At 43.4% G+C, this 25355-nt stretch overlaps 3 protein-coding genes and 1 pseudogene across 3 annotated transcripts; 3 read left to right on the top strand and 1 right to left on the bottom strand.

The window, feature by feature from the left end:
- Positions 1-4020: 4020 nt before the first annotated feature.
- Positions 4021-6709, bottom strand: LOC131259735 (sialin). Its single transcript, XM_058261311.1, has 4 exons — positions 6416-6709; positions 5320-5565; positions 4410-5255; positions 4021-4342 (listed from the first exon to the last, which is right to left on the bottom strand). The coding sequence occupies exons 1-4, from the start codon at positions 6707-6709 to the stop codon at positions 4055-4057; spliced, it is 1674 nt and encodes a 557-aa protein (XP_058117294.1). The 3' UTR covers positions 4021-4054.
- Positions 6710-8177: 1468 nt separating this feature from the next.
- Positions 8178-13848, top strand: LOC131267597 (uncharacterized; annotated as a pseudogene).
- Positions 13849-13858: 10 nt separating this feature from the next.
- LOC131267590 (uncharacterized) lies at positions 13859-17595 on the top strand. The gene is made up of 7 exons (XM_058270507.1): positions 13859-14252; positions 15595-15651; positions 15717-15814; positions 15875-15987; positions 16068-16666; positions 16736-17298; positions 17404-17595. Exons 1-7 carry the CDS (start codon positions 13859-13861, stop codon positions 17593-17595), a joined length of 2016 nt encoding a protein of 671 aa, XP_058126490.1.
- A 1575-nt stretch (positions 17596-19170) lies between these two features.
- On the top strand, positions 19171-21737 carry LOC131267582 (transmembrane protease serine 9-like). Its single transcript, XM_058270493.1, has 6 exons — positions 19171-19177; positions 19962-19987; positions 20059-20171; positions 20250-20848; positions 20916-21475; positions 21549-21737. Exons 1-6 carry the CDS (start codon positions 19171-19173, stop codon positions 21735-21737), a joined length of 1494 nt encoding a protein of 497 aa, XP_058126476.1.
- The last annotated feature ends 3618 nt before the right edge of the window (positions 21738-25355 follow it).

Genomic DNA, 25355 nt, shown 5'->3' with positions numbered 1-25355 from the left:
GTTCAGTCACTGTTTGTTTGGCTTTGGTAGCCGAAACCGTGGGAAGCAGGATATCTAAAGGATGGTGAATTTTCCATTCCCCAGCATGAGTCTCCAAACTCCCCCCCCCCCCCCCCCCACCACTTCCACAAGAGTTCGCCCCGAAGTTAAGCCTGGCGTAAGTGATCCAGGAAAAAAGAAACATTTACTTACATTATAAGCAAATAAATGTCCCTCATGGGGGTTTTGAAAAATGTCCTTTTTAACATATTACATTTAAAATAAAAGTTTTCCCGACGCTTTCCCCGCGACGCAGCAATGTCCTCGCTCCTGTCGTGCCGTTAGGCCAACGGGGTTAGGTGTTTGTGCCGAGTCCGATGATGGGTTAGAAAGTTGTACACTTACTCATCCACCTTTCTCCGGGTTGTGGTATAAATATTTGAGGAACGGCATGGTGGAGAGTTTTCCACAACGATTGTAGGTGGACCGGTGGCTAACGGAAGGGTTGCAATGTAGCTTCCGGGTGGGACACCTTTAAAGGGGCCAGATGAAAGGTTGAAAAAGGTGGTTTAAAATATTTAAAAATTTGTCAAAGACCAAATCATACGTATCAGCATGTTTGAGAACTCTCAACAGAAATTTCTTTGATTCGTTGATTTGTCAGATAACTTTTCCTAATAATCTACCCAACTGTAGCTCGTAAACCCAGCAAACAAATAGAAACGTTACGCGACAGCATTAATGGGAGACGGATTTTGACAAAGACATCTCTCATCCAATCATTCTAACTTCCAATCAAACATCCATAATCATAAACACCAACATTGCCGCGGCTTCAAATTGTCCCTCCACATTAGCTTCACACATTGCTTCCGGCCACGGGGAGGAGGAAAAAGTTGGTTCTGGCACTCGTTCCACCGAAGAAAAATAATAAAAGTAAACAAAAGCCACCAACATTCGTCCTGGCTGCTCTTCTGCCCCGCGTCCGTTCAACGCAAAGTGCAAAACGAGAAATCAATTTACACATTCGTGCTCAAATTCGTGCGGGGAAACCCGCCAAGGAAGCGGATTTCAATTTTTCATCTCCAACAACGGTCGGTGGAAGGCTTTTCTGGTTCAGGAAAAAAAAATCACCCAGGTTGATCTTGACGCCGGAAACCGCACGCCAGGGGCGGGTGTTGTCGTGTTCGTTAGAGTGCGAGTCCGTGCGTTTGTTTTTTCCCCGTGACGAAAGTTGCCGCTGGCAGCGTGGATAAACACCAACCTTCGGGGTTTCGGAACCCTGGGCGGAGGCACGCCAAAGGAGTTGATTCCGACGGACCGATTGTTTGGTGAGCCGGGAACCGGTGGGATCCGCTAAATCCGCTGGGAGTTGGAATTTTTATGATCTTATGTCGCACGTACGGTTGTACAGCACCGGAATTCTCTGTTCCATGTGGTGTATATTTGCATGAAGCGTTTGCATCGGATGAGTGAAAAACGCACGCCGGGTTCCGAAGAACATAAGGTATTGAAAAATGAAGTACACTTGTGAAAGGTGATAAATTGGGTGGATAAAACAACCCTCGGAATGATGGGTACAAATGATGCAGGCAAAGCTATTGCAAACTGCAATTTCCACGCCATCAGACCGGAGCTCGAAAGCTTTACCCTACCCCATCTATGTTGTGCGAATCGAATTTGGTACGCGATTGGGAGGATTATGCGAGGTAGTAAAAGTGGGTTGCTTTAGCCCCGCTAAACCTGCCCCAGGGCGCACATTTTCCCACCTTTGCCGAGTGCTTTCGCGGAGGCTTGAAGTGCGCACTTGACAGCCAATCAAATTACCATCTTCCGTTTCCGATTTGCCCGGTTCCGGTTCTTACGGCGTTGCGGGGTTATGTTACGCGCCCCGTTCTCGTAAATGATACGTGATCAAGACTAATGGCGTTGGTGTCGCTTTTTATTTGCCAAAAAAGGTAAGCGAATTTACTTTCCCGCGTCAGTCAGGCGCATACGGGAGGGAAAATTGATGATGTCTCATAAAATTCCTTAAGAGCGAAGAGTTCGCCGGGAAAGTGAAGAATAAAATGACGCCAACAAACCGTACGCGAATTTGTCACGCGAACGTTAAACCGTGAAAACCTGCCGCTTTTATCCTCACGATCACCATGTGAATTTGTTCCAAATAAGTTAATCCGATGTTGCGAATGAGTAGTTTTCATTTTCCAAAAAAACTCAATGCGTTGAAGGTGGAATGAGTTTTCAAAAGCTAAAGCACAGTTTTTCTTTCAAGAAAATGCATATAGAAATTTCCATTCCCAAACGTTAACCCATTATTTTGAATGGGAAAATTGATCGTGTTCAATATTTCAATTGTTCAAATTGTTGACAACCTTAAGGATATGTTTCTTTGAAATATAAGATGTATAAATTTCTTCAAAATATTCCATTTTCCAGTAGTAACGGTGGTGATATAGTATTTGTGCGTTCGAATTCAATTTTTGGGCAAAATGTATCCTGCAAACGAATGGTTACCGGAATCCGCATCCGGGGGAGCCGTGTTGGAAAATAAACAGATCAATAGACACCCATAACTCAACGCGATGTCACTTTCTTTCGATAAAACATGCCGTGGAAAGGCGAAAAAAGCCACCTTTTCTTGAGCATACAGTATGGCGGGGCCAAATTGCGCACTTCACGTTTAACGAGAGCAAATAAGTTACTGAAGGGGCTTAAATTAGATTACGCCTCGTTTATATTCTAAATTTTCAAAAAACATTCTTCACCACGTTAGGTACAGAATGTGAAACAAGACATATAAAAAAAAAATAAAAAAATAATTATCGAAATAAAACAGGAACACGTTCTGCATACTGTATTGGGTTGGTCCACTTTTGGTACTTATTCACAAGTGGTGAATCCAATGCAAAATTTAAATCTCTTCTCTCTTAATCATCGAAATGCTTTATTGTTATTGAAATATTCAAAATAATTTTTCATTAAAATTTGAATATTAAAAATGAAAGTTATGGAAATATTGATCTTTAATTTCTTCCAATTTTATGACTGTTCTTCACCGCTTTATTTTCATACGTGATTTAACTCATCTGCTACCTTGAGGCTAAGCGCAACTGGCCCAATTTTGAAATATGTTTCATAGAATACTATTAATAATTTATGCAGTGTTGTTCTAATTCAAAACTAACTCTTAGCATAACAAACCCGCTAGGCTCTATAAATCCAGATGATAAACGAGATTTAAATTTCTCTTATTCTTAGTTCATTGGCGATGAGTTGCTTAGGAGAATCGCTCACTTTTACCCCAACTTCCTTTATCTGAATATCGTTGAAGCCTTTCTACCAACACCTTGCTGGTCGGTACGGGAAGTGCAAACGACTCGACACGACCCGTCAGTCCCCGGGCCCAAGTGGCAGGCTGGATAAAAGAAACCGGCGATGGTTTCAAGATACGGGACGTTATCGCAAAATGGTATCGAAATCAAATAAACATAAATTTCCGCAATGTATGATGGGCATAAAAGTGTCTTTTACTGCATTTGAATATTTTATCGTGCCATCCAGCCTACCGTGGAAGGGAAAATAGGTGCGTTTCTTGTCGTGCTCGTGTATGATTTGGTGTTGCTCTTAAGGTGTAGTACACCTTTTCCTCGTAGGTACTAACCCGTTTGTCGAGGCTTGTGGGACATATGCACGGTTCGATATTTACGTTCGTGTGGAAGGAAATGAAGTTACATGAATCGCAGCTTCACGCGCTTCCGGGTGGGAGTTTGTGGACATTCTGCATTATAGATGCTACCCGTACATCGAATGTGTCACTTGCATATGCATGAGAGGGTTCCTGGAAGGGGCTGACCGCAAAGCTTCGTGATGTGGTTTCGCCACGTGCTTCGAGATTGGTTTCGGTGTCTCTAAAACCCGCAAGCAAACAAGCAAACATCAAGGATCCCCTTCCAGACACCGGCTTATTATGGCACACTACACTAGTCGCGTAGAGTTCTGCGCGAATTTATTCAAACTCAAACTTTGGCATCAAGAGAAACAATTATGTGGTTCAGATTCACTAATACTGTCTTCAGACCGAGCTTAGCCTCTCAGCCCGAGGATGTCCGGCTTCTTCGTGTTTCCCATTGCTATCCTGTGGGACATCAAGATACATCCGGTACGCGGGATCTTTCGGACCCTCGGGGTTCCCGGTGGCCTCCTTAAGTCCTTCTAATTCGTCAAAATCGGCGTCGGCAGTATCGTCGTAGGAGTTCCAGGGTTGTAGTGTGGAATCAGCGAACACCATGTAGAGTAGCCCGCATACAATCAGCATGGCGGAGGAGATGAGAAAGATGATGCGCCATTGCTCAACGGTGTGCTGATGGAATACAAGTAGTAGATTAACAGGAGGACGAAGGTACTTGACATATACGGTGTGAACTTACATTGCCCAACATTCCCACGATGATCGGTGAGATGAATCCTGGGATGACGGTGATCATCCCACTTACACCGAGCAGGATTCCCGCGTATCGGGGACTCATGTCGACTAAGCTTGCGAGCGGACCAGTCGAAACGGCCCCGTGCACTGCGGTAGCGAGCGTTAGGAAGATGATTGCCATCAGGGAGTTACATCCACTGTAGGCCAGGGCGAAGACAAACAACCCATTCACGACACAGCACATCGTACCGCCCATCTTGCGCACTCCTGTCCGGGACATAAGTTCACGCTTCAGCAACCGATCGCCGAGGAGTGAGAAACAGTACGCGAACAGCATCCGACAGAGGTGCGGAATGCCCGACAGGAGTCCGGTCATCTCGATGTTCCAACCGTGCACGTTGTTGAAGTACGTTGGGGCCTGCGTCATGAGCGTAAACAGTCCCCATATGCCTCCCCACTGGGCAATGACGGTGATCCACATCGGTTTCGAGAGCAGAATCGCCTTCCAGGGTGTGCGTTCATCGCGCGAGTTCTGCTGCTGATGGTTTGCCGAGTGGTCACTGATGCCGAGCGAACTTTCGATGAACTTGCGCTCGTTGGGATGGATACGCGGGTGTTCGGCCGGTGAATCGTACACCAGATACAGCCAGGCCACGTACCATACGGTGCCAAACACGCCGCAAAAATGATACACATACTCCCAGGACGACCAAGAGATGATGTACCCGAACAGTGGGAAGTTGAGTGCGACTCCGATCGAGCTACCCAGGTATGCCGTAACGAACTTGCTGCGTTCGTTGGGGGGAATCCACTGTCCCGCCATGTGGTGCATAGCTGGCCATGCCAAACCCTAAGGATAACATTGTTAGTATAAGAACATCTCTCCAAACCAAACAATCACCCTAGAGACGTACACATATCAAACCTTGTAGGACACGCAGGATCACCAGTACCCGATAGTCCCAGTAGGAGGCGATGGGCATCAGGAAGCACAACCAGCATCCGATCACATTGCTTGCCCCAAACACGAGTTTCGTCCCGTACCGACGGGCCAGTATTCCTCCTGGTATTTGCGTGATCCAATGTAGCCAGTAGAACGCACCGAGTACAAGGCCCTGCTGATAGTCGTTCCAGTCGAAACCTTCCCTCTGGGGATCGAGCTGCAACAGCGAGAGATACGATCGACAATCAAACGGTGTTTCTATGCTAAAAATATGCTTCTTGCTATCGCATCTCACTGCTTATGCTTCCATCTATCATTACCCACTCATTTCTAATCGTGGCCGCAAAAACCACGCTTCGTTACGAACACAGCGAGTTAAGAGTGAAACGTTAAAAACCTCCGCTACAGATAACCGGCTCACGCCGGACCAGATGATCCCCGCCGCAGAAGCGAACCATTTACAGCGTGATTAAAGTCTATTTTGATTAGCCACACTTTACAAACGGCCGGTACCACTATCGTCGGCACGTTATGGCTGCACTAATGGATTGCGGAGTCAAGTGGCGTGAAATTTATTTACTGCCAGGTCAACAAGCGCTTCGTGCGGGCATGGGCAAAAGCGTAAGGTGCATCGCACGTCGGTCATGGTGCAACCATTGCCAAACGGTCAAGAAAGGTCAAGTTCAATGCCGAAAACAAGCTCAAGCGTATTTATGGGTGAACTTCCGAGCCCGGTAGTTGTCTGTTCCGCATCAAAACAATAGTGTTGTGCCCGTCAACAGCACGCCCTACATCGTTGTTGTCTTTGCAGGATTAACATACCGTATATCTTTACGGGCGACATTTATTGTGTGTGGCGCGCGCGTCCCCGTGATGGATTAGCGGCATGACTAAGTTTATTTCCGTTATGATCTTATCTACCTGTCCACTTTGGCGCCACCGACAACACTTATCATAAACACCTCACATAAGCGGTCCAATTAGATGAGATACTAGGGCATGCTGACCTTAATTTGGTTACTTCTCGGTTGGAAAGTTTACCTTAACAATATGTTGGTGATTCTTACCTTCAGAAACATCAGCAGCAATTGCTCCGGCGATATGATCTTACTCTCACGCGATCGCAACAAACTAAGTCCCTGGTTTAAGGTGGAGGTGTCTTCCGATTTTTCGGAGTCGTTCAGCGTAACGTAGCAGGCATAGTCTACCTTTGTGTTGCCAACGAACTCCGTTTCGGACTGTTTTATCATCGCGACGATCGTGATATTGGTGTTTATCCGGATCATGTAGTTGACCGCAAAGCCGACAAACACCAAATACCAAAGGGTGGTCCTGGCACTGATACCCCCTTCTTTTGCCATCTTACTACAGGCAAGTAATGAAATGCGATTGTAGGAACTTTGGAAGGATTGAACTTGACTAGACACAAGGCACAAATACACTCGATCGTCCTAGGACGCGCCAAGGAGCATTTTTGAAGCTATTTGTTAAAAAGACCGAACAACGATCTGTTCTATTTCTTGAACACCGCTACGGAACAGCGTTACCCGTCCGCTAGAAGCACTTCAGATCAACTGAGAAGTCGAAGACCATCATGGAACGGCCGGCACGAATGCTCGCGTTGTTGATTTGGCCGTAATTGTTTGGCTTCTTGATCCTACACGCCAGACCGTGCGTCGAGAAGATAAGCGCACGGTCTTAAGCACGGTGTTCATCCACTGACAGTTGACTAATCTTGACCGCTACTGCGCCGGTCGGTTCCTGGTTCCTTGCCGCGGCACCGGAGCGCATCGTATCATCTTCCCTCTGATAATGGAGCGATTGGATGAACCGGAGCGGGATGTTGAACTGTGTACTTTAAGGGGAGTGAATTGTTGCCTGTGATTGTTCTTCTGGTGTTGTTAAAAAATAACGAAGACACTGATAACGCACCATCAGCGTAGATCGTGCCGTCATGGGAATGGCGTTCAAGATTCCTGCAATTATCGGAGATCAGTTAAGTTTGAGACGATTTTCACACTTAACTAGTACAAATCTCCACTTGTAGTGATCAATTAGGACTGTTTATAATTGATGTAATAATACAAGATAAAATTGAAGCACGAACTGAGTTAGAATCAACTTTGCTGACATAGTTAGTATGACTAAAGTCTAGCCACAGGGAACGATAGACGGTATATATTCCTTCCGGGTGATGGACATCCTTGATGGGTTAACCATACCTTCTTGATCAAGAGCACTATGCTATGCTATGGTAAACCAAATCAGGTGTAACGCCAAACTCATCGAATTATGCTGCTCGGGTTGTACAGGTCGTTGTACCGCTAGTATGGTGTATTGTGTATAGCCAAGAAAGAGCTTATGAATGAAATAAAAAAAAAACAACATGTCGAACTTGTTCGACACTAAGTTTTTTGTTGTGCAGTTAACGAAAGCTTTGTCATACCCACTCATAAAACCAGTTTCTCCTGTTAATGCCGCTCAATCCTATGGTCGCGATAGGTTGATTTAGGAAAGATACTTCAGTATAGCGTTGACCATTCTGCGTTGAAGTCCACATGTTTTCGGCACATTTTAACAAATGATTTATTTACTTCAAATTGTGCTTTCAACCGTAGCATTAGCTCGCGGTCAGGCGTTTCTAGACTCTCCACCAGAAAACTTCATTGAAGGAAATTCATTTGATGGTAAGATTTAACAGCCAGTTTAAGCTAGATATACGGTATTAACGGCTTTTCACGTTTTCTTACAGAATGTACCGTTCGCTTCAAACCAGACCTATCGAGTTCGTACGGTATCACAGCAGTTGGAGGGGAACGTGCCTTTCAGGGAGAATTCCAACATATGGCCGTGATTGGGTGGACTCGTTCCGATGGCCAAATTGACTGGCTGTGCGGGGGAAGCCTGATTACATGGCAGTTTTTACTGACGGCTGCTCATTGCGCTACTGATTTGGAAAAGTGCGTACAATCGAGACACGTGATAATTTAACGGGTTGATCGTCTATATCATTTTCAGCATTCCTCCGGACACGGTACGCCTTGGTGACACCGACCTAGGCAGTACTGAAGACGACTATAGTGCCGTAGAGGTACCGATCGAAATGTTCATCAAGCATCCGAATTATCGAGCATCCCGAAAGTACTACGACATAGCGTTGGTAAAACTGATCGAGCGCGTTTGGCCCTCCAATGCGGTTTGTACTGCTTGCATTTGGCTCGAGCCGGAAGCTCCGAGTGTGGAAATGGAGGCCATAGGGTTTGGTGCCCTCGGGTACGGCGAAACAAATAGTCCCATTCCTTCAAAAAGTGAGGCTTTCGGCGATTGCTGCAAATGAATGCGCCCGACGTCTGTCAATTAATAGCCGAAGTTCACCCGAGGGACTGCGTAGAGATCAGTTTTGTGCTGGTAGTCCAACGATGGATACCTGTGCCGGTGATTCGGGAGGGCCAATTCAAACGGGACGGTCGGATCTGTTTGGAAATCTGTTTCCGCTCATTGTGGGAGTCGTTTCGTTCGGATCGCACTGCATCGAGGGATTTACGGGAGTCTACACACGTGTGAGCTCGTACATAGATTGGATCGAGCGTGAAGTGAATCAGTCGCTCAGTTACGATAGTTAGTTCACATCAAATGCGACCGAACGATAAAGATAACTGTGAATGTATTTCTTGATCTCTATCTCGTTTTCTTACAGTTTGCACTAGCGTAAATGCTTGCGAACGCAATGGCGATGCTTCCGTTACGTCAAATTTCCATACATCAATACCATGGAACCGATTCGGTTTGCTCTGGGATGAGTCGGACAGCAACATTCATCAGTGTGGAGCAGTGCTTATAGATTACCAGTTTTTACTAACTTCGGCAGACTGTGTGTCTTCCAGGAGAGGCTATCCCAAATTCGCTGCTGCCACTGCGACGAACGAACGTGTCCCGGTGAAGGATGTTTTCGTTCATCCACAGTTTAAGCCAGGGAAGCCGGGTTACGACATTGCTTTGGTCCAAATGTCGAAATACGCAAATCTGGTCGACGCATTGCCAGCTTGTGTTTGGAATTTAAACCGCGAAGGCGCGTGGATTAAAGAACCAAGTTTCACTGCATCGATTCCAGACACAAGTTATTATGTGGAGCTTTTTGATAGCAGTAAGCGTATCTTGACCCGTTCCCCTTTGTCGGGTGAAAAGTGTTTTATCGGATCATCACAAGCAACTCCCGGTCTGCAATGTCTCAGCCGAAACGTATCTTTGGTTCCAGCCTCATGCCAGGTTAGGCATAGCATATTTCTCTTATTTTCTAATGGAATTGTTTTCTAATCGAGCTATTGTCTTATTTCATTTCTATTCTTCGCAGCTCGACTACGGAGGACCCGTGATGGCAAAACTGGATGAAGGAGAGTATCGAGTGTTTGGTGTTCTGTCACGGATGTCTCAGGGTTGTGGGAACGATACAGCCTTTTACGATGGATAGCATAAGTTGAAACGCGTTGAACGCCTTTGTAAACTCCGTTATCGCGTCTGGAAATCGGAATATGACATCTTGCAATCCTTCATCGCGTTTGTCACCGTCATTAATGATTCTTTAAACTCGAATATGATACTTGTAAACTTCATTATCGCCCTGTCAGATTGGAGGCCGGTTTGTTTTGGGTTTCATAGATGCAAATTGTGTACACATACATATATAGTCAACCATTCGAAAAAGACGTTACTGTTCACAAATTGTATCCACGCTGTGAATCAATTATTTTAAACGATTGAACGGTTCTATTGAATATCTGTTATGGAAATTGTATATTGTGGTATACACAAATCATAGGAGGGCCCATAGAAACGAAAATGTAAGATTTATTCTTACCAATCTAGTAAGCTTAGATGTGCTGCGGTGAAGGTAATTGCAAGTGAGAATTTCAGATTCCGTGATAAACAAGCTCAGCGAAGGAGAATTTGCCCACTGAGGAGTAGTGAATTGGCCTTTTATTCCCCATTGAAACTGGAAAAGAAGTGTTAGAAAAGAATGACGCGTTGGAAGCACTGGTCCTGCTGGGTGCATATATAAAAACAAGCATGGTGTCAGCTCAAGACGATGAACAGCAACTTTCACTGCAACGACGGCATTTGATGAAATCAACAAGCAACGAACAAACCTACCGCTTTCTGAATGAGCCCTCATTGTTCGAAGACGAGAGCGGTGGATGGCCCGGAAACACGGGCGGGTAAACTTCTACCTTTCCCAGGTGCTGACGGGGCACGGCTTTTTCCGCCAGTATCTCGCAGCCAAAAAGTTTACCCAATCCCCGGGCTGTCCGGCCTGCCCTGACGCCGAGGAGTTGCCGGAGCACGTGGTGTTCCAGTGCCCCCGTTTCGCCGGGGTGGGCTAGCGGCTCCTGTCTGGACATGGGCTGGCAACCGTTACCGCCGACAACATGCACGAACACCTGCTCTATAGCACGGAGGCCTGGGATCGACTGGAGGAGGCAGCAAGAATGATCTGTTCCGAGCTCCAGCGGCTCTGGACCACCGAGAGGGAAGCCATCGCGGAGCGGCAGACGGCAGCGGCCAGGCGGCGAGCAACGGAACAAGCAGCGGAACGGGCAGCGGCCCAAGATCGAGCGAGAACGAGCAGGTTCGGTAGTGACCCCACGCTACGGGCTAGGATCCAGGCCATGGACCCGGACACGCGGTTGGCCTTCCGGCGTAGAGCAAGGCAGCTTTTGGACAGCATCAGGCAACTCCGACGACGCCAACAGCGGATGCCAACCGGGGTTTACGCCAGCACCATACAACGCAACCTGGCGCTTCTGCGGCTTCATGACGCGGCCCCAATGCACCAGGACGCGGCGCAAGTGGCTCTAGACGAGAGCCTGCGAGAGGCGAGACGCCTCCACAGAAATGCCCGCCAGCGCCAGGCATCCCGAGCGAGAGAACGATCCCAGCGCGGGAATGCTTAAACAAAAAAACCGAAAGGTTGAGGTTTGCTATTTCGACCAAACTATAGTTTTTATTATATTCTGCAAGGATTCAAAGGATGATTTGATAAATCACGATCGTACGATCGGCGATTGGCTGCGGTGACCTATTAAGTTGTTTGTCAGTGCTGGGGTTTCCGTCAGCGACAGCTACATAGGAACATCTCGATATTGTAAAAGTTTCGATATGCGAGTTTGGCATAAACGTGAGCCAACACTTCTTTTCCAGTTTCAATGGGGAATAAAAGGCCAATTCACTACTCCTCAGTGGGCAAATTCTCCTTCGCTGAGCTTGTTTATCACGGAATCTGAAATTCTCACTTGCAATTACCTTCACCGCAGCACATCTAAGCTTACTAGATTGGTAAGAATAAATCTTACATTTTCGTTTCTATGGGCCCTCCTATGATTTGTGTATACCACAATATACAATTTCCATAACAGATATTCAATAGAACCGTTCAATCGTTTAAAATAATTGATTCACAGCGTGGATACAATTTGTGAACAGTAACGTCTTTTTCGAATGGTTGACTATATATGTATGTGTACACAATTTGCATCTATGAAACCCAAAACAAACCGGCCTCCAATCTGACAGGGCGATAATGAAGTTTACAAGTATCATATTCGAGTTTAAAGAATCATTAATGACGGTGACAAACGCGATGAAGGATTGCAAGATGTCATATTCCGATTTCCAGACGCGATAACGGAGTTTACAAAGGCGTTCAACGCGTTTCAACTTATGCTATCCATCGTAAAAGGCTGTATCATCTTCACAGAAATCACACCACATATCAAATGGATGGAAGCGATAATATTCAAAAAATTGCATGAACGTCTTATATTCAGTCCATAGCGAGGTCAATGCCAGCTTGTAGAAACTAAAAGTAAAGTTGAGACAGTAAGACCAGTCTTGTCAACCTTGTTGTTGCTACTGAAACCAGTTTCATTAAGCCGTTTGGGTATTCTACTTTGACGAGCTTTCTGCCTTTTATCGAAGGAATCCCCATATTGGATGGGTGGTTGTGTTGAGGTAAGATACAACGGAAAAAACCTGTTCCTAAAGAATACAATCCCAGATGAGATCAGTAATAAAATGGCAATACGCACTACACCGGCAAACAAGTACATGTGGAGTGCAGATTTTCATTTAGTTCGTGTCTGATCATTGTGACGGAGACAAACAATCAAGTGTCTGTTTGCTTAAAATTATCTTCACAAATTTGTGCAAATGTTACTCACACTGAAAATTATCACAGTTTTCCAGTTAGTGTCAACGAGTGCGTTTGTGTTAGGCAGTACTCCTGTTGAACCTTCGGGTTCATTTTTGGATACTCCTCCAAGTGATTACAACGAAAGAACAACATTGCGAGGTACACACAGAAGCAAATGGTGAAATGGCACATATGCTCGAAGATTGATGAAAAATTATATATTCCATGTATAGATTGTCCAACAAGGTTTTATTCCAACGTTGGGGACTTTCTTGGACCTTACTACGGCTATGGAGGAGTACGTGCGTTTCGTGGAGAGTTCCAACACATGGTATTATTGCGTTAACTTCGAAATGCAAGTGATTTTATAACCGTGTATCGTGGTTTCACAGGTGGCGATCGGTTGGACACGTTCCAATATATCTGTACAATATCTCTGTGGTGGAAGTTTGATAACCAATAAATTTGTGCTAACCGCAGCACATTGTGCGGCAGATTCAGAAAAGTAAGCACCATTTACGATAATCAACTAATGATAAGTTATATTAAAATAAACCATTTTTCTTGCTTGTTATATTTTTGAAGCATCCTTCCCGATACTGTGCGTATTGGGGACACCGATCTAGGGAGCACGGAAGACGATGAATTTGCTCAACAGATCGGGATCGCTCGTTTTATTAAACATCCTCAGTATAGGGCCACACGACGTTACTTTGATGTAGCGCTAGTAGAATTGCAAAACCCAGTCACATATTCAGCAGCGGTGTGCAGCGCATGTTTGTGGCGAGAAAATTACATTCCCCGGGAACGAATGGATGCGATTGGCTTCGGGGTAACCGGTTTTGGTGAAGCGCCCAGTCCAACACTGCAACGAATGGAGCTAGATGCGATCGACCGGAGCAATTGCTCTCAAAGAATACTAACAAACCGTCGCCATATGCCAGACGGCTTCCGGAACGATCAGTTCTGCGCGGTTGGAAATGGTATGGATACGTGCGAAGGAGACTCTGGTGGTCCAATAGGTGTGAAGAGGGTGGATGTCGGAGGAGCAGTTATCCCATTGGTAGTCGGAGTAGTATCTTTTGGTACTCCATGCGTTGATGGATCTACCGGTGTGTATAGTAAGATAAGCGAATATGTAGACTGGATCGAACAAGTGACGAATGCTTCATTCGACTATGGAGGCAAGTACTTTGTACAATATTCACTTCCAAAAACTCACGATAAACGAACTTTTTCCATCGACACAGTGTGCACGAGGTCATCTTTTTGTCCCGTGCGAGTTCGGAAACATATTTCGGTGGAGTTCGGTGACAACTACGCCATGAATCGCTTCGGTTTGCTGTGGGATGAGGCCGACATATATTCGTTGTACGAATGTGGAGCCACGTTGATCGACCATCAGTTCCTGATGACATTGGCATCTTGCGTGACGTCAAGCAAGGGATATCCGAGATACGTCGCCCAGAGCAATGCAGAGCGAGTAGCCATCACAGATGTGTACGTGTCGCCAAAGTACCGTCGAGATAGTCCTGCGAACAACATTGCATTGATAAAGATTGAGAAATATGTCAACACCAATATGTATCGACCAGCATGTCTTTGGAATCGAAATATCGACGGAGAGTGGTCTGGTGATTCCATTTTCAGCGCATATGGACCAGCTGTGACTTATGAGCCAGGATCGAGATCAAACGATATTACTATTTTCGTCAGGGGTAGGAATGAACATAATTGTGAAAAAACGAACGCAAGTGATGTGGTTTGCTACAAGAACAGCGTTAATATATTGCCTGGAGTGTGCGCGGTGAGTTAATGAAGAAGTATAAACTAACGAAATATATAATATTAATTTAAAAATAAATTGAATATAATACCCATTTACAGATGGATTATGGTGGACCGGTCGTTAACGGTACCTTGTGGGGATTGCCTGTGTTTGCTTATGGCCTAGTATCAACGTTGAGTAAAGACTGTGGATCAAACTTGTATGTGACCGACGTGACTCCCCACATCGAATGGATTGAGTCTATTATCATCGGTAGACGTGACCAGTATCTTGTGTTTTCAGATTGAATAGATGAATGAAAAAAAAAAATAGGACGACACAAAGAGTTGATATAAATTAACGCTATCGGTTTTGTTTTCTAAATTATGAATAAAGTTGTTTTGCAATAAGTTTGATATAGAAAAAAAATTTGAAGTGTCATAAATTGTTTCTCTATACCAAGTGAAAGATCGAGTACTTTTAGTAAGATTATCACCATTGTTGAAGATACCAGCGATTGGTAAAGAATCACTTTGTTAGTCGGCATCTCGTTTAGATGTAATATCGTAAGATAAAAATAACAGAGGTACCCAATCATCATTTGCTGTAACTTCAGATTGCTTAGCACACATCACTCTACAGCAGAAAACCAGTGTAGATCAGATGGCGATGTTTACGGAGTTCAAATTTACTGCTGAGAGTTCCAACATATTGTATGTCGTTGCATACCATTCCAACAGATGGTTACTACAGAAGTTCACAGACAGTTAAATGGCCGCATTTTGTTTACCTACTTAAAAGGTCATTATCACCTTGTGGAAACCAAAAGTGAAGTTGAGTCTACACAGTTTGTCTTAAACCTTGTTTTTTGTTGCTAAGCCATAAAACTGGCTTTTTGTTTCTGTCCCAAAAACCAGTTTCATTGAGCGTCTGCTGTCAGACAAATCTTCGTTATTGGGTTTTCATTCAGGCTTCCGAACGCCTGTTCTCTAGTTCGTCTACTTCGGTGCGATATTCGCGCAAGGCAACGGTAAACCTGTTCCCAAAGAATTTACAACCAGAAATTAATGTTATTACGATGACAAAAGACAACGTTGTTGGCAGACAACCCCGTCTGGGGATCGGATTTTCGGTTAGTTTGTATCGAGACGTCGTGACGGACACACCCGGCTTGTTCGTTGTTCGGCTTAAAGTTTAACAAAGATCGTCAAATATGTTGTTTGTGCTTAAACGCATTACTATTTTTTGTTTTGTGTTCCTGAATTGGTTTGCTCGCGGTCAAAATATTGCAGAGCCATTGTTTTTTGAGACTCCTCCAAGCGATTATAACGAAAGAACAACACTGCGGGGTAAGTAGAAGCAGAACTAGTAGATTCAAAGAAACAGATTGATGAATTAATTCTTTTCGATCAAGATTGCCCAAAGCGGTTTTACTCCAACGTTGGTGACTTTCTTAGACCCGTTGGAGGCCTTGGAGGGGTGCGAGCGTATCGTGGAGAGTTCCAACATATGGTATTGGTGGTTTAACATAAAAGTGTGAAAGATTTTAAATCTTGTATGCTGGTTTCACAGGTTGCCATCGGTTGGACACGTTCCAATATATCTGTACAATATCTCTGTGGTGGAAGTTTGATAACCAATAAATTTGTGCTAACCGCAGCACATTGTGCGGCAGATTCAGAAAAGTAAGCACCATTTACGATAATCAACTAATGATAAGTTATATTAAAATAAACCATTTTTCTTGCTTGTTATAATTTTGTAGCATCCCTCCCGATACTGTGCGCATCGGTGATACCGACCTCGGGAGTCCGGAAGACGATAACTTTGCTCAACAGATTAAGATCGCGCGATTCATTAAACATCCTCAGTATAGGGTCTCGAAGGCTTATTTTGATGTAGCGCTCATAGAGCTACAAAGACAGGCCACATTTTCAGACGCTGTCTGCAAAGCATGTTTGTGGCGAGAAGATGATGTTCCCCGAGAGCGGATGGATGCGATTGGCTTCGGGGCGACAGGCTTTGGCGAGGCGCTTAGTCCAACACTACAGCGCGTGGAGCTAGATGCGATCGACCGAAGCAATTGTACTAGTAGAATAACAATAAATCGTCGTCGAATGCCAGACGGATTCCGGAAGGACCAATTCTGTGCTGCAAGCAGCAATATGGACACTTGCGAAGGAGACTCTGGTGGGCCAATCGGTGTGAAGAGGGTGGATGTCGGAGGAGCAGAGCATGCTCTAATAGTTGGAGTAGTATCTTTCGGTACTCCATGCATCGTTGGATCCACCGGCGTTTATAGCAAGATAAGCGAATTCGCGGACTGGATTGAACAGGTGACGAATACATCATTTGCTTATTCAGGCAAGTACTTTGTGCAATATTGATTTTCTTAAACACTAGAAAGCTCTCTTATTACTTTTATCGTCGCAGAATGCATCAGGTCATCTTATTGTATAGGGCGAGTTCGGAAACATATTCCTGTGGAGTTTGGTGACAACTACGCCATGAATCGCTTCGGTTTGTTGTGGGATAATACCGAGACATCTTCGTTGTACGAATGTGGAGCTACTTTAATCGATCATCAGTTTCTGATGACATTGGCATCCTGCGTGATGTCCAGCAAGGGCTATCCAAAATATGTTGCCCAGAGCAAAGCAGAGCGAATAGCCATTACAGATGTGTACGTGTCGCCAAAGTACCGCCGAGATAGTCCTGCGAATAACATTGCATTGATAAAGATAGAGAAATTCGTCAATATCAACAAACTCCGGCCAGCATGTCTTTGGAATCGACACATCGACGGAGAGTGGTCTGGTGATTCTCTTTTCAGTGCCTATGGACCTATTGTGACCTATCAGCCAGAACGTTTGTTGACAAACAGTACTATTTTCGTCAACGCTAAAGGTCAAAGCACATGTGACATGGACAAGACGGATGCAAGTGATGTGTTTTGCTATAAGAACAGTGTTAATTTGGTACCTGGATTTTGTGCGGTGAGTAAATTAAAAATAATTAACCAAAGAAGTACGTACGTAAATGTACGTCCATTTTACATATCCTAATATATTTTATATACTATTTTTCAATTCAAATTTCAGATGGACTATGGTGCACCGGTCATAAACGGTACGTTATGGGGGCAGTCCCCTGTGTTTGCTTATGGTCTAGTATCAACATTGAGTAAAGACTGTGGATCAAACTTGTATGTGACCGAAGTGACACCCCACATTGAATGGATTGAGTCTATCATCATCCGCAGGCGCGACCAGTATCTTGTGTTTTCAGATTGAATTTGAGTACTAGCATCCAGATTATATTATTTATCATGCAACCATATAGAAAAAACTACAATCAAATTGTTTATGTTTTGACCTTTTATAATGGTTAATCTATTTCATTAATTGTCTACAGTCCTTTTTATGCTTGAGTACATTAGGTGTAAGAGTAAAACAGAATAGATTTTAACCACAGTTCGCAAGAACTGCACAATAGACAAACAATTTAAAAACGTATACACATTTGATATTGATCCTAGAACCCAAATCAGGCGACTAGCATAACTTTTTGAGAATTATGTGTCTATGAAATTCACCAATTTCAACATTCTTGTCTTTTGGCGGTCAATATTGTCCTTGGCAGTTTTTGGAATTGAAAATAAAATCTTGAAAGTTATAAAAAGTGTTGGTATTGGGTAGTTTTTTATATGCCGACCAAAAAATATATTGACGGATAGAGTCGAACTATTTCTGTGTTTTTAAACATTCCGGTTTTATAAATTTTGGTTTACGTTACATTACGATTCATGTGATTTTGGTTTAAGATTAAATATGAAGTAGTAGAATATGTATTCTAGTACACATCTCAGGTCGCCAGTCAAATAAATATAATCTATTGTATTTGACGGTTTCTTTTCGGTTTCCAGAAAACAGAATCGCCTTATAACACCATATGATTGTAGCTGTGTTATTTACGCCTTTGAAATTCCATGAGAGTTTGAATATCCATTCACAGAATTTCGTACGTTAAAATGCAACGATTCTTTTCGGTTTCCTGTGGGATGACCCAGATACGTATTCGTTGTACAAATGTGGAGCCATCGATATTTAGTTTGAAAAATTTGTTATCAAGATCAATCAATTTGTTGATCAAGAGCCATTCATAGGTCTGTACACGGTGTTGTATCATCAATGGGTAATGAACGAGGTTCAAATTTGTTTCTAATGAACTTAATCCGCGACAGCTGAGCGATTACGCTGGTCAGAAAATCGGTCCATGAGCACCGGGGTTCACTACCTTGACGGCGTGAGTTCGAATCCCAAACGAGACCGGACCCTACCCTGTTCGAGGGAACTGACTATACACCTACACAAAGTGAAACTTTCTTGTAAGCCATTAACGGGCAGGCATGACCAATTTTTTTTTTTAATTTTAGAGACTTTGACCTCTTCGGTCAATCATTCGTCTCTACCAGCACACGAATGACGGCATGACCAAAGATGGTCGTTACGCCGCGAATGGGTGAAGCATGCTAAACTCTCTTTTTCTGGGGTTAAAGTAGAATGGTTTCAACAAAACCACTCCTAATCTTCCCCTTAACGTAACTTTACTGTTACATAAATAAGTTAATAAGTTAAATTAGCTGCCATGAAGATAAGTTAGATTTTTTTTTTAATTGAATAAAGTATTTAGGTAAATTTAATCAAATCAAGTCCTATGAGTTATGTGAAAATGTAATGTAAATAAATCCCCATACTTCTGCAGGGGTCGGCAAAGTCCGGCCCGCCAACTGATTTTATCCGGCACATAAGAAAATTTTAGTGCTTCATGCAAAAAATCTAGCTCAATTTTTATCGGAATGGTTCACGATGTCGGGTTTGTTTTCTTCCCGATAATGAAGATTACAATTGTTTAACGAAGTGAAAAAAATTAAAATTCAACGAAAATAAGCATGAAAATACAAAAATACCGGTAAAATTTCAACAATTTAACTTTTAACACTTTTATATAACTTTACCATTTTGAAACTTGATACTCCATTCAATAGGGTACTTGAAAACATTAAATCTACGCCATAAGCGCTTTTGGTTTACTTTTAATAGTCCGGCTCTTTTTAGGAAATGTATGCCTACCCCTTTTCTAGAGTGTAGCATGGAGTGATGACATCGATAGTTCTTTTTATAAAAAGACAGCTTGGAATCTGTTTTCAATTACACTACACTCACATGGTGCCGGTGATAAAGAACAAAACACAACGCAATTAACTCACGGGTCACCCGTGCAGTGTAGAAATGCGAATAGTTCGTGTCGAGCCGCTGGGTATTAAACACACGTTGTGGTTTTTGTTAGACGTATCTTGACAAAATAAAGAGAAAAAAATGGCGTGGTCCATTATAGAAATCTTAGCTTTCCTGTGTGTGTTGTTGAGCTCTACTGCTTTTGGGCAAGATTCTAAGGAACCTGCTTTTTTCGATACTCCTCCAAGTGATTATTATAACCGCTCATCGCTCCGTGGTAAATAGATGGGCCAATGTTGATTACAAACAAATATTTTGTTCAATATATTTGAATTCTACTTGCGGTATCCTAGATTGCCCTTCAAGATTTCACTTCTATCAATTCTACCAAACACCATACGTCGGTCCTGTTAGTTTTTGAGCATTTCGTGGAGAATTTCAACACATGGTACAACGTTGATGTTACAAATGCGTGATTGAGGTGATATTTTCGGATAATTTAACATCCTGACGTTTCAGGTGGCGATCGGCTGGACACGTTCTAACGGATCAATTGACTATCTCTGTGGTGGAAGTTTGATAACCAATGATTTCATAATCACTGCAGCTCACTGTGGTGGAGATTCAGAGAAGTAAGAAAGGTTTATAAAAGTCATAATGGTAACAGATTGGACAGCTTCTAGAACCATTTTGTTGATGTCGTTTTGCAGCATTCCCCCTGATACGGTGCGCATCGGTGATACTGATTTAGGAAGTCCGGAAGATGATGAATTTGCTCAACAGATCGCGATCGCACGATTCATTTCACATCCACAGTATCGGGGATCCCGCAGGTACTTCGACATAGCGATAGTTCAACTCAAGGATCCCGCCACATACTCGTCGGCCGTGTGCAACGCTTGTCTGTGGCGTGAACTTGAAATCCCCAGTGGCCCGATGGATGCGGTAGGGTTCGGGGCAACCGGTTTTGCTGAAGCGCTCAGTCCTACGCTGCAACGAGCGGAGCTGAATACGATCGATATGACTAATTGCTCTAAAAGAATAACGCTAAACCGTCGTCAGATGCCGGACGGGTTCCGAACAGATCAATTTTGTGCCGTTGGCAATAGCATGGACACGTGCGAGGGAGACTCTGGCGGACCAATAGGTGTGAAGCGGTTGGACGTAAAAGGATATGTTTTCCCTTTAGTAGTCGGTGTGGTGTCGTTCGGTACCCCGTGCACGGTAGGATCGACCGGAGTATACAGTAAAGTGAGCGAATATGTGGACTGGATTGAGCAGGTGACGAATACTTCGTTTGACTATACAGGTAAGTGATAAATATAGTATAGCTAATCGTTGCGTACCGTGCATAACAATTTTCCCCATCTTTGCAGAGTGCACCACCTTGCCTCGTTGTTCCGGAAGAGTTCGTCAAGAAAGTCCGGTAAACTTGGGTTCAAATTTTGCACTAAATCGCTTTGGTTTGCTCTGGGACAACGTCACCACGTTATATGAATGTGGAGCCACCCTTATCGACTATCAGTATTTCTTAACGTCGGCTTCTTGTGTTACATCTAGCAAGGGCTATCCACGGTACGTCGCACACAGTGGTACAGTGCTCATTACCGTAGGAGATGTGTACGTCTCCCCAAAGTACCGGCTGTGCAAACCGGAGAACAACATTGCGTTGATAAAGGTGGCAAAATTCGTCAACACCAGAATGTTTCGTCCGGCGTGTCTTTGGAATCGAAACATCGATGGCGTGTGGCCCAGTGGCCTACAGTTTAGTGCATACGACACGCGTCCTGAGCATGAGATACATTCCCGTCCACGAGTCAATACTACCATCTTTGTCGATGTCGAACCAGAACATGAGTGTGGCATCACAGGTACTGGCACGAACGATGTAGTTTGCTTTAAAAACAACGTTAATCTGATTCCTGGAACTTGTACGGTAAGTTCTGATTCTAGACGATAATTGTTTCGGTGGGATTGTAATCTTTCTCTTTATGTTATCTAACTTCTAGATGGATTATGGGGCAGCAGTAATCAATAGCACAAATCCGCGAATGCCAATGTTTGCATATGGTGTTGTATCAACGTTGAGCAAAGGTTGCGGTTTGGATTTGTATATGAACGATATCACACCGCACATCGAATGGATCGAGTCTATTATTGTGCACAGGCGTAACAAATTCTTGGTATTTACGAATTAAAACAGTCCGCAAGTCGAAATATTAACGGTTTTAACGGAAAAAGGGATTAAGGGATCTAGATCTCTCGAATTGATATCGTAATTCAAATAAAAAATATTCTCAGCAACAAAGTGTGGATATTTCAAGAACTTTTCCTTTGGTATCATGTGCGTATGGTGAAAGTATGCAGAAGACAAACCAACACCTACGAGAGTAAATGTAGATTTACTGTAGGTTATGACATTAAGCTTCTGCTTATCCACCTTAGAAATTGTCGATTTCACTTGCTCAAATCTTCCGCCTTACATTTCAGCAGAAGTGATGATCGGGAAGAAGAAAAAGGGCGCATTCACGACGGCGTTTAAATTTATTGACTGACAAAAACCACCATCCTATCCTGTTGACTCGGTTCCACCCCGCTTGATATGGTGGTTTAGAATTCAATTCCGTGGACCAAAGAAAAATATACTCCCTAGCAGCAACCGCCTCGTCCGACGCGTCCTGTGACAAACTCTTTCGGCCATCACAGCAACGACGGGGCGTACAAGATGGAAAAAACAAGGAACAGTCCTCCCTACAATATTCACTTAAAATGCACACAAATTTTGCTACTCCGCTGGGACAGAGATGCGAGATCGACCGGCTTCGTATTTCGACCCGTAGCGCCCGACATTTGTGGAGAGCCAGAGTTATGGTGGAAATAAAATTTAATATGGTTACAAATTTGGTAGGATATTCATTCCTATTCATAGCATTTTTGTAGCAGACAAAGAGGTACTATCGTCGGAAAAAAGTGTAGTTGTTTTTTTCCGGGAGCTCCTTCTTCCTGTAACGACGGAATCCTGAATAATGCAGTATCGAAAAGAATAAATCAAATATCAAACGGTGTAATTGATTTGTTTTTGAGATGGTTTGTTACATTTATGGGTGAGAGTTTGGTGTACCTTTTCCTATTGTGTTTCCTTGCGAGGGTTTGCCTTAAAGAAACATCAACATGGAGATGGTGTTAGAAATACTATTTGATGTGACGTATGTAAACAGATTAGGGGATTTCATAATGTTGGCCTTTGAAGTGCAGTTCTCAATATGTTTGTATGATAAAAAGTTGTAGATTTGGTTACTGCAGGTAAAAGAACATATACATGAACATATACATATAAGATGTAACTCCAACAATACAATACCACAATAATTCTTAAATTTGACGACAGTTAGTATTTACTAATTTTGAACCGAGAAACGCTTGCGGTAAATCTAACAGAAGGTAAAATTCTTCAGTAGAAACTCTAATGGTAGGTTTCTTTAAGTTTATATTTTCTCGACAAGAGCTCGGAAAAGACAACTTTATTTCCTACGAGAGCATCTTGAATACGGGCACGGTTAATGGAGCAAGACGTGCGAAATGACATAAAGAGATCGGTGAATAAATAAGGATTCAGGTCGATTTTTTTTTGTTTGTTCGTTAGATGTAAGACTCCTCCCACTTTTAACACCAGCAACGCCGATTGATTTGCGTTTGCAGGATTGTTTCATTTTTTTTATCAGCTTTCTTTTTTACCTTAAAGCGAGTTGTTTATTGTTATCTTCAAATTGTCAGCTCAAGCCAAAATCAATAAATTCAAGGAAAGCGATATCTTTCGGTTTGATGTCGAATTCGAAATGAAGTACATTTGTAAATACTTTTCAGTACGCAGCGAAGAAGACTGAATGATTCTCAATCCGTTGAAATACATAATATCGGTGTGTTTTCTCGTTTTCTCAGGTCAAACTAATTCAGGCACTCCTCCGCCTGCGCCTGACCTTGTGCGCTTTTCCAACCGCCGTCTGCATTTGCATAATTAATAGACATTTAATTACAATAATAACAAAATTTATGGTGAATTAAACCCTATTTTCACACCCTCGAAATGGCCTCCGGGTGGCACGCTTTCCATTGGGGGGCATCGCTGAAGAGTCATCGCATTTCGCCCTTTCCCCTACCGCTCCAGCTCGTTGGCAGTTTGTCACCATTCGCTCAGCTGGTGGTAATTTATTACCGAGTTGAGTGACAGGGTTCGGTTTCCCGGGGCTAGAATTTATGCTCTACTACTACCAACCGGACATATTCTCGGCCCCGTCGATGCGTACCGAAGGTTCGTGTCCTGGTGTTCTCGGTCAAATCTCTCACCGGACGAGAGTGTTTATCGGGCCATCCTTAGGAGGCAAGGCTAGTGGGCATTTGGCCCGACGGAAGGTGTGCATCGAGGACATTATTTACACCTATTGTTTGCCCTAATTTATGTGCATTGTCATTGGCGGTGCTGTGACAGTGTTTTATGTGGTTGACCCGTGGTGACCATCCCGATCACAGGATCGATGGTTTCGGAGCAGGTCATCGAGGAGAAAAACAAAACAAAGTAGCCTCATTTGCATCGTTATCAGTGGGTGGCCTACGCCCCTTCGTGTGCAGTGTTTATGGTTCATTTAGCGGGTCCGACACTGGCACACCGTCGGTACTTTGCACGGGAGGTGTCAAAAACTTAATTTAGCTGAAAGAGCAGTGAGTGGTCATTGGCGTGCCTGGCGTGCTTTGCGTGTTTGTCTGCGCAACCTGAGACGAGCTGTAAAACTACCGATAATTAACATACCGCTGGCACAACGGGAAAAGAAAATGTCATTGTCTATTACTAATTTAATATTTATAGTATTTTTGTATAATGTACAATAAAAAATAAATAAAATGTGCAATATCTCTCATAATTTCTTATCCAAATTTTATCAAATTTAATAAAATTATTTTCTGAATTCTCGATGTTCCATAGTGTGTTCAGTTTATTATCGAAGAGTGCACTGTCCAACCCATGCAACAGGACACTGAAGGATGTGCTGATTTTATCTATCTATGTAAATTTTATTACCTCCCCATTATCACACACGTTCATGCGATATGTGAATTAAAAATCGGACATTTTTCTTTTTGGTTTTGTACAAAGGGCACAAAAAGGAAGGGAAAAGAACGGAATCAATTGGATGAATTTTCCGGCACTTAAACGGTGAAGCAAGGTGTGAGGATTTTAAAATTTCGAGCGAAAATAAGTGACATCTGATGTTACGCACAACTCACGGGGATGGTTACGGACAGGCGCTCCCACAAGTAAAATACACTATGACCCTATTCTGCAAATTTAAAGAGGATTTTTTTCTTTTTTCTAATTCTTTTGTTCTATTGCTAACGAAAATAGGTTATGTATGACATAACTTTTTCCAGTTGCAAATCCAATCCGATCGCATTTTCAACATTTATTACTTTTATTGGATTGTGCCTGTCAAGACTATGGAGTGATGTGTGAGCATTTTACCACAATTGAAAACTGGGGTATGTCCATTTTGAGCAGAGCCTAGAGTTTTGCTGAAGTTAGACGTACATCTAATAAAGGAGCCTCCGGGGAATGTTTCTTTTTAAAATGCCCCGCACACAACGAGGTCATATTTCATAGGGAACGAATTAAATTTTCTTTCCACACTTGGGCTGCTGGCGTGTCCGGCTACGTGGCTACCCCGGTTTACGTTGGTTTTTAATCAACTTCTTGCGAAAAACTGTCAGAGTTTTTCAGCTGCCTCCCAATCAAACCGGACGAACATGCTTGACGTCAAATTGTT

This window comes from Anopheles coustani, chromosome 3 (assembly GCF_943734705.1).
Source record: "Anopheles coustani chromosome 3, idAnoCousDA_361_x.2, whole genome shotgun sequence".
Classification (NCBI taxonomy): Eukaryota; Metazoa; Arthropoda; class Insecta; order Diptera; family Culicidae; genus Anopheles; species Anopheles coustani.
This window is presented reverse-complemented; position numbering and strand designations above follow the sequence as displayed.

Excerpts from the sequence above, each read along its gene's own strand:
- LOC131267590 (XM_058270507.1), top strand. The coding sequence starts at position 13,859 with ATGAATCGCTTCGGTTTGCTGTGGGATGAGGCCGACATATATTCGTTG. Across the intron at positions 16,667-16,735 it reads TACATCATTTGCTTATTCAG|AATGCATCAGGTCATCTTAT; the intron begins GCAAGTACTTTG and ends TTATCGTCGCAG. Across the intron at positions 17,299-17,403 it reads TGGTACCTGGATTTTGTGCG|ATGGACTATGGTGCACCGGT; the intron begins GTGAGTAAATTA and ends TTCAAATTTCAG.
- LOC131267582 (XM_058270493.1), top strand. Across the intron at positions 19,988-20,058 it reads GTGGAGAATTTCAACACATG|GTGGCGATCGGCTGGACACG; the intron begins GTACAACGTTGA and ends CTGACGTTTCAG. Across the intron at positions 20,849-20,915 it reads TACTTCGTTTGACTATACAG|AGTGCACCACCTTGCCTCGT; the intron begins GTAAGTGATAAA and ends CCATCTTTGCAG.
- LOC131259735 (XM_058261311.1), bottom strand. The coding sequence starts at position 6,709 with ATGGCAAAAGAAGGGGGTATCAGTGCCAGGACCACCCTTTGGTATTTG. Across the intron at positions 5,566-6,415 it reads TGCTGCTGATGTTTCTGAAG|CTCGATCCCCAGAGGGAAGG; the intron begins GTAAGAATCACC and ends TCGCTGTTGCAG. Across the intron at positions 4,343-4,409 it reads TCGTGGGAATGTTGGGCAAT|CACACCGTTGAGCAATGGCG; the intron begins GTAAGTTCACAC and ends GTATTCCATCAG.